Here is a 13,525-nt window from a genome sequence, read left to right as displayed (position 1 = left end):
TTTCTCTCTCCTTGCTATTCTTTGTATTCTTTAAAATACATCAATAGCACAGTATAAAAAATGTCAGGATTCTAATTTCAAATTAAGAACTGACAAGAAATGTAAGTTTCTAAGTCATTTTTTAGTTTCAAATGAATCTTATGTTTATATATGCTGCATGCTTTCACTACATTTAGTAGCAATTTCACTACAATTAGTAGATCCTGTGGCAGACCTGGGATCTGCATTTTATTTTATTTTTTTCTTTTTTTTTCCATTTATTTTTATTAGTTGGATGCTAATTGCAACATTGCAGTGCTTTTTGTCATACATTGAAATGAATTAGCCATGGATTTACATGTATTCCCCATCCCGGTCCCCCCTCCCACCTCCCTCTCCACCCGATCCCTCTGGGTCTTCCCAGTGCACCAGGCCGGAGCACTTGTCTCATGCATCCAACCAGGGCTGGTGATCGTTTCACCCTAGATAATATACATGTTTCGATGCTGTTCTCTTGAAACATGGGATCTGCATTTTAATGTGGAGGTACCCATCCCTGATCCCCATGCACCCTGGCTGAGCTACTTGTAATTAGCAGCAGCAGCTACGTACAGGCTTATTTTGTGCCTGGTTTGTTCTAGGAATTTTTTTGTTACATGTTCAGAACTCTTCCTCACCTCTGCTGACTTACCTTATGAGAGTACAGGTTCTGTGAGGGAGGAACTGATCCAACTTTCCCTGGGGCCTTTGACTGCTTACAGAAGGCACTCAAGGGACTTCCCTGGCTGTCCAGTGGTTAAGACTGCAGTTCCACTGCAGGGGGCGTAGGTTCAATCCCTGGTCCAGAAACTAGGATTCCCTCCTGCCGCCAGGTGCGGCCAAAAAAATAATTACAAAGGAAAAATAAAGGTATTCAGTATTTTGAGTGAAAAAGGAAATCCCTCAAATACCAAGCATATTAAAGAACTGCTCATGTGCAACTTAACTTTAACATTTTATTTTGTGTAAAAAAGGGCAAATTTAGTGAATTATTTTCATCTTGTACACAAAGTTATAATTTTAATGCTTTTAACACATCCATGCTGAAAATTTTCAATTTGGTAAAAATGAAAGGAACATAAATTTTTCCAAAGGAATTTTTCACGCCATTATATACACTTCATGAGAAAGTTTCAAACACTTTCTCAATGATCACAAGTTACCAAGAAAATAAAAGATTAAATTTGTACAGATATTGATCTATATATCAAATACATACAGAAATGATGTAAAAACCTTATGCAGTTTACTTTGACCTCTGTCCTCAAAAGATTTGCCCAGGGACAGATGCTTTTCTTTTGTATAAATGACTGTGGCTTTATTTAAAATATGAAAATCAAAGGAAGAAACCCAGTTTAATCACAGTATTTTTAAAATCCCTTCCCAATAGTAAAGGATCATTACCAAATATATAGCACCATAATACAAATAGTGATGGGAGAGGGTATTCACATCACACAAAATGAATAATAATAAAAACAAACAAACACTGAAAACCCGTGTTAGTATCCATAGAATAAGAAGTTGATAACAGCTTTAGCTTTCCTCATACACAGCAAGGAAAAAGTTAAAGAGTTTAAACTACCAAAAATCCCCAAATAATCCTAACAGGGAAAAAAAAAAAAAAACAACAACAAACCCAAGGTCAGCAGTATATTTGAACCGTAAGAGAACGGGGCTACTGAGTTGTACACTTGGAGTTGTGGCTAAGACAAACCTCCTCTGCCACCAAGTCATTTTCTGTTCTTTCGGCAGTAGGAGTTAAGAGCCTGAACAGTGAAGAGGGCTTCAGATTGAGTTTATCTGGTACAGAGTCCTTACCATGACCATGTTGGTCATGGGATTAAGACAAGAAAACACTTCATAAATATTAACACGTGGCAAATTTGAGAACAGCCTGGCTTTGCTGTAAAATTAGAAGCTTATAAAATCTGGCTACAAATGAGCATTTCACAGAACTAATTACCAGGCTCCAAATTAAATCCCTCCTGGTTTATTCGGTTCCCCATAGAGATATTAAGCTCAGGGTACTGTTAAAGCACACGCTACAACTAGCTTCTTGTGCCCATAACATGCAATTGGAGTCCTGGGTTTAAATTCACTGAGCCTGAGAATAAAGACTGTTGTAACCTTTGCTTTAAAAGTCTTCCAGGCTGTAAGTTCATGGGAAGATTCTTAAAAGTTGAAGATTTGGGAAGTTTATGTCACATTTACAGTAGGTCCCTCTCAGTAATGTTTAAGATAAATATCCAGTAATTTAACAGCTGAATTCACATATATTTGACACATAAGAATCAACCTGGCATTGATATGACTTGCATTTATGCCCCTAAAGAGACAGTATTAAGAAATGTTGACATGCAATTCCATACATTCTTACACTATAAAGTAACAAATTTTACTTCCAGTAGCAACTACAAAACCTTATGATATTAACCCCTCTTGCATAGAATGAGGTAAACCTGTGCATATTACCAATGCTATTATTCCCAAAAGTAGAGCAATATTTTAGAAAATAAATTGCTGGTTTTTAATGTTCTATGCATTTTAAAATTCAAACAAAAAAAATCTTACCTAATATGGTCTCCTGGGGCTTTCCATTGACATTTTTTAAAGCATTCCATAGGCTGAAGGACTGTAGAGGTTAATCATTTTGATTAATTTCTAATTAGCCCTACCTATATTCCAGAGGAGATGGTTAATATTACCACTCTGAAGAGGCCAGGCTAATACCCAGAAGCACTTCTACAACAGATGCAATTAATTCCTGAGAGTTTAGTTTATGAACCTCACTGGTAAATGCTAAAGCTCTCTCATTCAGTCACAACTCAGTCAGAAAAATGCAGAGAGCAAACCTTTCACCAATTTACCCTTATATCCTTTTTTAAACGAAGCCATGTGAATTTAAAAATAGGGAATGTTTGAAATGGTCCAAATCAGGTATTACTGTTAAAATTAAATCTGAATACAGTTAAAGACAATTCATACATATATGGAATTTTAAGAAAATTAAATTCTCTTTCAAATTAGTTTTCTAACAAATCCAGGATAGTCAAAAGCAGAGCAGGAATGATTTTGAAATCTAGACTTATCTTGGCTTTAAACAACTGTTAAAATAATTTTGATTCTCCTGGTAGTACAGAACACATAAGTTTTGGGGTGTAGTTATACAAGTATTCTCTCACAGATGGAGAGAAATGGCAGAGAACTAATGAGAATTCCTTTTGTGGGATATTTTTTAGTAAGGAAAATAAAATAAACTTAGGACAATATTGCATTTTCCCCAATCCCTCAACATGTAGACCGAGATCTTGTATATCTTGTCAACTATTCCAGTTTAACACTTTAGTGTTAGGATAATTTTACTCATTTTTAATTAAAAGAGAACATATAAAAGTATCCAGAGTTCTTCCAGTTTCATACAGAACTCCAAATAAATTTTCACAGAATGAAACACTTCTGTACAAATATTTAAAATGGGCTGCAATAAAATGCCAACAAGCAGAATTAATTACCCTTCCATGATTTATGTGGTGATGAGCTCTCCACAGGGGGGATTCAGTTGCATATTCTGCAGCAGAGGAAGCTGGAGATGTGACTGGCCTAACTTTTAAAAATCCCAAAATCTCCCAACAGGTACCAAAAAGGTTCATTAGTAATGACAGTTCGTTTGCATTTACAACAGTATCTTTCTTAAGTCATTTCCTTCAATCCTGCTACCTAAACTTTAATCTTACCAAAAAAGTTAGAATTTCAATTCTTGTTAACAATGCACATAAATCCAAACTTGGAAAATATTACAAAATTCTTTCAAAAGCTTCAAATACAACACAAAAATTGTCCATCTTTATAAATTGAAAAATTTCCCCCCAAGGCTAAAATAGTTTCCCTACCCACTTGAAAAATCTGGAACTGAAATTTTCTATGTTTAGCAAAATGTCCCAGTAGAATAGCCCCACTGTACAGCTGGATTGATTATAAAATCAGTCCTGTGTAAAATTCTTTCCCTCCCACCCTCAGTTTCTGAGCAACCTCAAGGCTCTTGTTTGATGTAAAAGTTAGCAGAGCCATTGCTTTCCTGATCAGATGCTCCTTGGAGGAAACTATAATCCTCTCCATCTATCAACTCTTCTTTCAGCTGCAATGTAGTCACTGTAAGAAAGAGATAAATATACAAAATGTTATTAAGTGTTTCTGGAATATTCAGATTGCTTTTAATCTTCATGTTCCACCAGCTTTATAGTTAATAAGAGGCTTCTTCATGTCTTCAATAATTTTAAAACTAACTCCCCCTGAAGGAGGAGCATTTAATTACTTTTAATTTTCAAAGTGTATTTGTAGTTGAGAAAAGCTTCAAAAAAGAACAACACTACAAATTGGACACTGCACAAATGAACACCGTCAATGAAATGTTGAAGGGGATAGCGATCACTAATTTGATTAGAATTTTTCTCATGATTAAGTATTCACTTTTATGTCAATGTCTATATAAATGATGTATTTTTTGGATAGTTCTGAACTATAGTAAGTAACACAATAAATATGACTTTAATGTGTGATCTCCAAGGAGTACCTTTGTTAAAGACTCTTCATAAAAAAAGATAAAATCTAATTTTAAAATAGTATTAAAAATAACATAAAATATATGATCTACATATAATTTCTATATTTATAAAAATAAATAATAAACCCAATAGTAAAGACATCTGTATTAAAACTAAAATCAAGAAAAACTTAAGTAATTATTTCAGGTAAAATAGAAATTGATTGACATCAGCAGTGTGAAAGTCACTGGTATAAAACAGCTAACACTTGGAATTCCCTAGCGTCCAGGGGTTAGGATTCTGCTTTCACTGCTGAGGGCATGGGTTCAATCCCTGGTTGGGTAACTAAGATCCTGCAAGCCTTGCAGTGCAGCTAAAAAAGAAACCAGAAAAAAAACGGCTAACATTACCAATGGGATCACTTAATAGCAGTACTTACTGCCTGTCCAAATTTTTATCTGAAGACCTTTTATTTTTTTTAAATGAAAAGAAACAACAGTATAGGCAGTCTTCAATTATGAACAGGTCATGTTCCAATAGGTCTTTATTTTTATAGACAAATGTTTTCCAGTTTCCAGTATTTTCAGTGGGGTTTAGGTTTCTTGGTAGCCACTGAAGTCATGCTAGTCAGCATTTTTAGTGACAGGAGGGCTCCCTCTATGCATGGACAAGCAAGAAGAGAAAGAAAAACTTTTTTCTTGCTGGTCCCAGCATTGGTCTTAGGCAAAGGTTTAGGCAGTTTAATTCTCAGATTTTCCTATCTTCTTTTATAAACATCTCTTAAGTTACCTCAACACAATTTGCCAGTAACTTCAGATTGCCCTAAAGCCCACCCTTTACTTCCAATTAGAACTCTGTGAAGAAAAAATTACTTTCTTATTTTAAAAAAAACTAATTTTTTTGGATTGCACTGGGTCTTCCATTGCTGCACATGGGCCTCCTCCGGTTTGGGCTTGCGGGGGCTCGTCTTTGTTGCAGTGCATGGGCTTCTCACTGTGGTGGCTTCTGTTGCAGAGTATGGGCTCTACGTGTGCAGGCTTCAGTAGCTGTGGTACATGGGCTTAGTTGCTCTGTGGCATGTGGAATCTTCCAGGATCAGGGATCAAACCCTCATTCCCTACTTTCGCAGGGGGTTCTTATCCACTGTACACCAGGGAATTCCATAAAAGGGCTACTTTTAAAGTCAAAATAATGATAGAAAAACACTTTGTGTCTTGATTTCAGTTATAAAAGATTAGTTTCAAAAACAAGGGTCTTTGACATCTTATTTGGTAATTTAAAGAATAATCTTCTGCATTTCCCTGGTGGCACAGTGGTAAAAATCCACCTGCCAATGCAGAAGACACAGGTTTGATCCTTGGTCTGGGAAAATTCCATATGCTGTGAGCAACTGAGCCTGTGTGCCATAACTACTGGGCATGCGCTCTGGAGCCCAGGAGACACAGCTACTGCGCCCATGTGCTGCAATTCCTGAAGTTAGCGCTCCCTGAAGCTTGTGCTCCGCAACAAGAGAAGCCACCACAGCGAGTCTGTGCACCGCAAGAGAGTAGCCCCTGTCCGCCACAACTAGAGGAAAGCCTGCACAGCAGTGAAGACACCCACAGCCAAGAACAAATAAACAGTCCTTACAAAATAAGGAAGAGTAAAAACAAGCATAATCTTCTGAGATATGCTAATTCATTTTATTTTGCTTTGGTAGTGGTGTTAAAAAATTTAAGTCCAGAGACAGAAAAGTGAATACACTATTTCTATAATAATAGCAAAACACACACCAATCAGACTGTTGAAAGGTAAAGCAAACACGACTGACTGATTGCTTTCTTTAAAAAATCCTTTAAAAATTACTTAATATGAAAAAAATGCTTTTATGGAGGCTATCAAACACATAACAGTATCCTTCAAATCAAACCAACATGCATTAATTATTAAAGACATTTGGACATGAAAATAAACACATGGAAAAGAAAAAAAAAACAAATTTCATTAAAGGTGCAGTACCCACAATAAAAGGTTGATTAAAACAATATCTTGTTATATGATGATCAGATGGCTAAATGAATGAGAAAATAATTACTGTGCTTCAAGACCAAATATGTTCCATTCAAATGGATGTTCTTTTTTCCTTTTTTTTTAAATGTAAGAAAATTAAATTGAGATTCTAAAGCACATCCTGAAACTATTTGCATTTATTATTAACAACAAAGTTATGGATTATGCTTCTACTCATGTTAATATATGGAAATATATTCTAAAAAACGTAACTCAAGATAAACATGAAACATTCACTGAGATGTGGGATGTTTTATCTAAAGTTTCAGAGTTTTCATGGAACCTAAAATAAAGCCTGTCTGGTATCTTCACACTCATCACTTCTTCTTTACAGGCCTTATTGTAAATGAATGACGGATGAAATAAAATAGACCCTGTGGCTGATGTCACTTTCTACACAAATGCAGTTTCTTGGCTCTGTTTTTAAAAGGAAGTTACTTTGCTGACTCTAATCACTAACATTTCAGGAGTTAAACAGAAATCACACTTTTCTAGTTAGAAGTCCATAAATAGTAAACTCTTCCAAAAGCAAAACAAACTATAGTTAGGCCAGCAACACAGTCCCTACACAGTGTCACCAGAGTAAAATCACACCAAGTCCCATAAATGTGCCCTCAGCTCAGAAGACACACATGATAAAGTCTAGTGGAAAGGGAAGTCATCAGGAGGCCTTGCGGGCTCTACCCTGTTTGTCTACTCCAAGTTCCTCGGTTTTACCAATCCTAAAAGTCAAGCTCTCTCACAAAATGTGATACACATCTTCAGGATCAGTCTAATGCATAAAACAAAACAAAACATCTAAAATGCTGTAAAATTCAAATATATCCAGAGTTCACAATATCTACAGTTAATTAAGTTATAGAAGACTTTCATAATAACAAGTACAAAAGGAAAAAAAAGTTAAAAAGACAAACAAGGAGCTGAAATGCTCTTTTGATACTTGAAAGTATTAAACAGCAGATAAACTTGGATTTGCAGTCCTAGTCCATTTCTTATACAAAGAGGTACTGTAATTTTTTCTAGATATAAAGATATGAGAGTAATCTTCAGAGACACAGACTGGGAAGGATAAAGATCACCTAATATACTGTTTAAGAAGGCAAAAGCTAAAGATCACATCCTTAAAAGAAAAAAAAAAGGCTGATGACAACTTCAGGTGCAAACAGAGCAATGAGAAGAAAACAGAGCTAGACACTAAGTCTCATCAGGGTTTTCAACAGGGATTTGAAGGAATGCAAGGCTTTTTAAAGAATGAAAATTAGATGAAAAAATTTAGTTTACAAGCAATAGGTAGGACACATGGCAGAATATATGCCAAATTAGACACAACCTGGATGCTATTTGATCTGTACTGAGTCTAAGATTCATCATATGCAAGTCAAGATTCTCTGACATTCTACGGTAACATGTTTGTTCTTAGCAATGACAAAGGGCAGCCTTCCTTACTCTACCAGCTTATCCTAACCAATTCAACTTGAATTAAACATTAATCACTGTACATATTTCATGTTCATACAGAAATAAATTTCACTCAAATTCAATACCAAAATTGTACAGGTATTTTATTTCCAAATTCATGTTATCCAACTAAGACTGTGGTAAATGTTACTACCAGAACCAAAATTACACAGGAATACAAAACACATCTGTTTATTGAATGAGATGCTAATGGAATGCTATGAAGAAAGCCTCATTTTTGGATCTGATTAATCACATTGATCCCTTATACCATATTTCTCCCTGAAGTCAAGTCACACAGAATTCTGCAATGCAAAAGGTTCAACCATATTAACAAAACCATGAAATAGTACAAGTTATCTCACAAATTCCGTAAGCTGAAATTACAGCTTTACCTGAATTTGAAGCTCAAAAGTGGCTTATAACAAAATAAAAATCCTTTCCTGATTATTCATTTTAGTGAAGTAACTACCAAGGACTAGTGAAAATGAATTTTTTAGTTGAAATAAAAAGAAAAGTTTGATGAGTCAGCATCTGTCATGCGAGACCATGCTTTGTCTCCCACCACCCTAACCCAGACTTTGACCCTCTGCAGTACCTGAAGTGTTGATGTGACTAATTACCTGTTTTGAGGCTGGGACTGAACTCTTGGCTAGTGCAGGGAGGTGGGAAGGCCTCCGGGGCTGTCTGTGCTGGAAGGGTTCGATATGGAGGAGGAGTCAACTCTTCGTCACCAGAGAAGCTCCTCCGCACCCCACCTGTCATGGGCAGGCTTGACAAACTGACAGGCTTCTTCCCAACTGGCATCTTCCTCTCTAAATATCAAGTTAAACTAAGGTAAGCTTTTACTTACATGCGTGGGAAGAAAAGTGTATCATAACTAGGAAAGGTTGTATTGCAGAGGATACTGTGAAAAGAGAACCAACTATGCAAGGTTGGTATTTTTGAAAACAAGGATGTGTGTGTGTGTGAAACAAGGATGTGTGTGTGTATGTGTCTGTGTGTTGGGGAGTGGATGATAAGGGAGATTATTTCTGGTCTCTCTGAGTCTAGTAATCCTGGTTCTTGATTCTGTAATCAATTTAAAACAAAACAAAGGAAAATGAATGACAGAGAGCATTGAGTGTGGAGAACAGCTAGCTGGCTAACTACTTTGAAGTAAAATTTTAGTTTGAGGGGGACTGAAAATCCAAGGGTAGAGAGAATTTTAAAGCCCTACTTGTAGGTATTTCACTGTGCCCATATAAGCCCAAACACTGTCCTTCAGGGAGAAATCAAACAGCTTAATTAATGAATTATACAAATGGCAGAATTTCACTGGTATGAAATATGTTTCCCTAACTTTTGGTTTATAATTCACTCTTTTAGAAAAAAATTCTTACTCTGAAAAGCAGTTCTGAAATTTAAAGATTTGGGGCGTGCAAGATCTTAAGCAATCTGATTTCTTTAGAAACAGCCTTTGGTTATAGTTTCATTAGCACACATAGCTTTCAAAGACTTTTACAATACTTTCACCACCAACAAAAAAATACTCTAAGCTTTGCAAAGACTGAACAATCAAGCATACCCCATTTATCTGGTTAAAAATTGAAGGATACTTACAGATCTTTGTGACTCTAAGTTATACCTGATTTATTCCAGAGTTAACAAATAACTCAGGAAAGAGCAATCAGAAATTTGCTTTGCAAAATCAGAACTAAAAGACAAATCTAAGTCAGACAGTATTAATATGTAAAATGATCTAGAAACCAAGTTCCTATGAGTACACACTCAACTCTCAAACCAAAATCACCTGTAGCATTCACTTAGATGAAAAAGTCTAATGTACTACACACTTGGGAGGTAAAAATGCAAGGAGAATCTTCAATTCTCACTATTTGCAACAGCCCTTGGAGATGGTACAGAATTGAGTGCTGGTTTCCTGCTCTAGAATTATTAAACTTTGAGGAAAAAACACTTTTCATATTGGACAGATCGTGTGTATACATACAACAGTCGATATGATCCTCTTGACAGAAGACTCTTCTTATTGTTCAAAAGCACTAGTTAATAGTTATCCCTTTACAGCATGAACACAGCTAATTAAAAATCAGGCTAGAACAATGAAGTCAATCAATTATTTTTTGTAAAAAATAAGCCCTACCAAAGAACATACCACTAGATGATTTTAGGTTGTAGAAAGACCAGAGTCATAAGATGAAACAACAGAGCCAGGATATAATAAACTGCAGACAAACTTAAAAAAAAAAAAAAGGTTTTGTGGTCTATCTAACTGACAAAAATCTTCATGCAATGGATGACTCAAGGTTCCTGGACTCCAGGTTCTTATTTTGAAATTTCTAATAGACTATTTGCTGAGTAATGTGAAAAAATAAAAGAATAGACAGTATCTTAAAATGAAGAATGCTTTTCATTCACTCATGACTACAAGTCCTTATCCTGAATTCTGAAATTCAAAGTTTTTTTGGGGCAACAAAATCAGACCTCACTTGGTGATACTATTTATAATAATCTTTATTTGGCCCATTAAATGTTACTATTTATATATATTCTGCTTCAAAGTGCCGCAGAATCTGCAAGGGGTGTTACATAATATATGCTACACACACTGTACTTCTTTTAAAAAAAAAACCCAGAATTCTAAAGTCCAAAGTGCATTTGATCTCTAGGATTTCTAATAAGGGACTGTGAGTCCATAGTTTTATCTTTTCTATGTCCAAAAGACAATTTAAATGCATTAGAGATGATGTCACAATATTAAGAGCTATTAAAATATTAAATAATATGTTCTAATTTTAAATTCATTTTTTCAGCTAATCTAGAAATCTGATAATGTCACTAAATGGGACATTTAGTGACACACATTATTAAATGTCACTAAAAACTGGGACACTGATATTATCACTTCATTAATTTCATATTTCTTCCCATGTCCCTAGCCTATTAATTCAAAATGATTAAACCCCATAAACCATAACAAACCCAGGAAGAGTCACACTGAGAGAGGTATGTGAACTGTGTATACAATGCTCAGAAATTTCTTCTAAAAGATGTCATAAAGTCATTGAGTAGTAAAAAACATTCTTAAATTCAACACATTGCAAAGAAAATTCTGAAATCTCAAATTCTTGTCCAATTAAATGTAAAGACAGGCCAAAGCAGCCTGTACTCATTCAGTCTGAGAGAAAGCTCAGTGATCACACCTGCTGTGGTTAGGCCACTAACATGAAGTTACCACATGACTTCTTGCTAATTAGTTCCTGATAAATTGGAAATCACTTTAATCTGCCTGGTCTGGCAATGTTCTCTGGAGTTCTTTTAGGTAAATATCAACCATGGTAAGCAGCCAGTAAGGAGTAATTCTGGGTCTACGGGAGGCTTACGTCTACAAAATAAAAGAGGGTAAGAGACAGGTCTTGACGGTTACCACTGTTGAGACTGATCTGGGTTTCCTGTAGGGAAGAAACCGAGCACCACTGCAGGGGCTGCTCTAAGTCCCCAATCAAAAACAACCAAAGTAACTTTATCTTAAGATGAAATAGTCCATGACAAGTTTCACGAAGAGAAAAAATCCATATATAGCTTTCTATGAGGGAAGGGGAAAGATTTTAAAAGAATCAGAGCTATCAATATATTTTATATTATTTTGGCTATTAATGCCAGTTATCATTCATTGTAAGATGAAGTACTGTCAGAAAGCATATTAATATTTTCTTAAGCCTGATTTCATTAACTATCAATTTGAATTTCATTTTTCTTTTATTTTTTTAACTTGAATTTAAGTATCATTTTAGAGTTTTTTGGTTTAGAAGGATAAGTTTTTAGTCTCCAAGTCTATTGTAAGCACCAAGCAACTGTTTTTATTTTTAATAAAAAAAATTTTTTAAAGGACTAATTTTCAGGTTTACATATTACTTCAAAAATCATTCATAGACTCTACTCTTTACCATCTATTAAATATTATGGTAATAATTTCTCCTGCCAATCAAAGACAAGTGCTTCTCATTTTGAAAAAGTCTGCCTTTTATGGCATACTGCACCTTTAAGCATAATACAGAATGCACAGTTATCAGGTCTCACAAGGGATACCATTTCTATGCAAGGATACCAAGACCCCAGTTGGTTAACAAGTTAGGAAATGTATATAAACACCATGTGGTGACCCACTTTTCTTATGTCCTTTGTATTGCTGGGACTTAGTCTTTTTCTTCTGTTTTGATGAACCTGACTGGCTTTCTCTTGATGCTGAAAAATAAAGAAAATTGATATCAGATAATTTCTTACAACTCTTGATACAACTCAGATAAACTACCTTTACCAAGACCATGATGTTTATAAAAGTACACAATGCTTCGAAAATAAGGGTACTTGTTCCTGCAAAACCATGAACCTCAATACCACACAGATTCCATTATTTATTCAATAATCACTTCTTACATATTAACAAATTTTAGCCTGTAACTTTAAACTCACTAAAGGAAGTCTAGTTTAATTCAGTGGGTGTTCTTAATGTTGTGTTTCTATTGTCATTAAGCAACTGACTATTGAGTTCACACTGCCATGGCACACATGGTCTGATTCTGTGATATCACAGTTGAGTCTTATCAGGTAAGATCTTACCTGGCAACCAATCAGACATAGGTATATTCTTGTCACGTGAGCTCACAAGATGATTTATGTGAGACAGTGCTTGGAGAATTGCTGATTTTTACAAAAGAACACCTTTTCTGTATACCAACTTACACTGTGATGCTGGAGGCTGCAGTTGATATCCAGTTAATTGACACCACCCTACAGGATAGAGGTCAGGGGACTCACAGTCTACCCACTGATCATATTCTTCTTCCCATCCATCAAAATGTATCCTCAACAGACGATGAATAATTCGAGTTACTGTGGCTACACATATTAATCGTGGCTCCATGAGATCTACTGCTTCTAATTTCATTCCAACACGAAATCCATGATTTGGAACATCCTAACATGGAGAAGCAAAACATTAACACTGGTGAAAAGAAGAATGTATAACTCCATCATCACTAAGAAAGAAAAAAAGAGAAGTAACATAACCAATTAACAATTTAGACCAAAAAAACCCCTTATTGAAACATATGAAGGTGAAGCATGTAAGAACTAGTTAGGAAATGCATTCATTCCTAATAATGAAAAAAAGTTTGGAAACAAATTTCAGCTCCTATGTAAAGGAAATACCTACACTGTTTAACTAATATGTATGTGTTTATTTAAATTTACCTTATTAAACAGTTTTACTGGTGCTGCAATGGAGCCAGTTTCCCTGAGGTAGTCAAACCATTTAAAAGGAAGCTTTGTGTAACCTGGAAAACACAACTAGTTTAACTAGAAGTTCATTTAAAATTAGTGTAATATAAAAATGCAGATGTAAAATAATTCAGTACACATTACAATCTCATGAGCTAATGCTGTAGAGTACAATA

At 35.2% G+C, this 13,525-nt stretch overlaps 1 protein-coding gene across 23 annotated transcripts in view; it reads right to left on the bottom strand.

The window, feature by feature from the left end:
• Positions 1–960: 960 nt before the first annotated feature.
• MBTD1 (mbt domain containing 1) overlaps positions 961–13,525 on the bottom strand; it is a 67,824-nt gene continuing 55,259 nt past the window's right edge. For all 23 annotated transcript variants that reach the window (XM_020914026.2, XM_070479273.1, XM_020914034.2 and 20 more), the window contains 4 exons: positions 13,323–13,405; positions 12,813–13,047; positions 12,237–12,314; positions 961–4,170 (listed from right to left, as the gene is read on the bottom strand). In XM_020914026.2, the coding sequence (XP_020769685.1) occupies positions 4,052–4,170; positions 12,237–12,314; positions 12,813–13,047; positions 13,323–13,405 (515 nt within the window). In that variant the 3' untranslated portion in view covers positions 961–4,051. The remainder of the gene's footprint in view (positions 4,171–12,236; positions 12,315–12,812; positions 13,048–13,322; positions 13,406–13,525) is intronic.

The sequence above is a fragment of the Odocoileus virginianus genome, chromosome 17 (assembly GCF_023699985.2).
Source record: "Odocoileus virginianus isolate 20LAN1187 ecotype Illinois chromosome 17, Ovbor_1.2, whole genome shotgun sequence".
Taxonomy (NCBI): Eukaryota; Metazoa; Chordata; class Mammalia; order Artiodactyla; family Cervidae; genus Odocoileus; species Odocoileus virginianus.
Note: the sequence above shows the minus strand (reverse complement) of the source record. Positions and strands in the feature narration are given on the sequence as shown.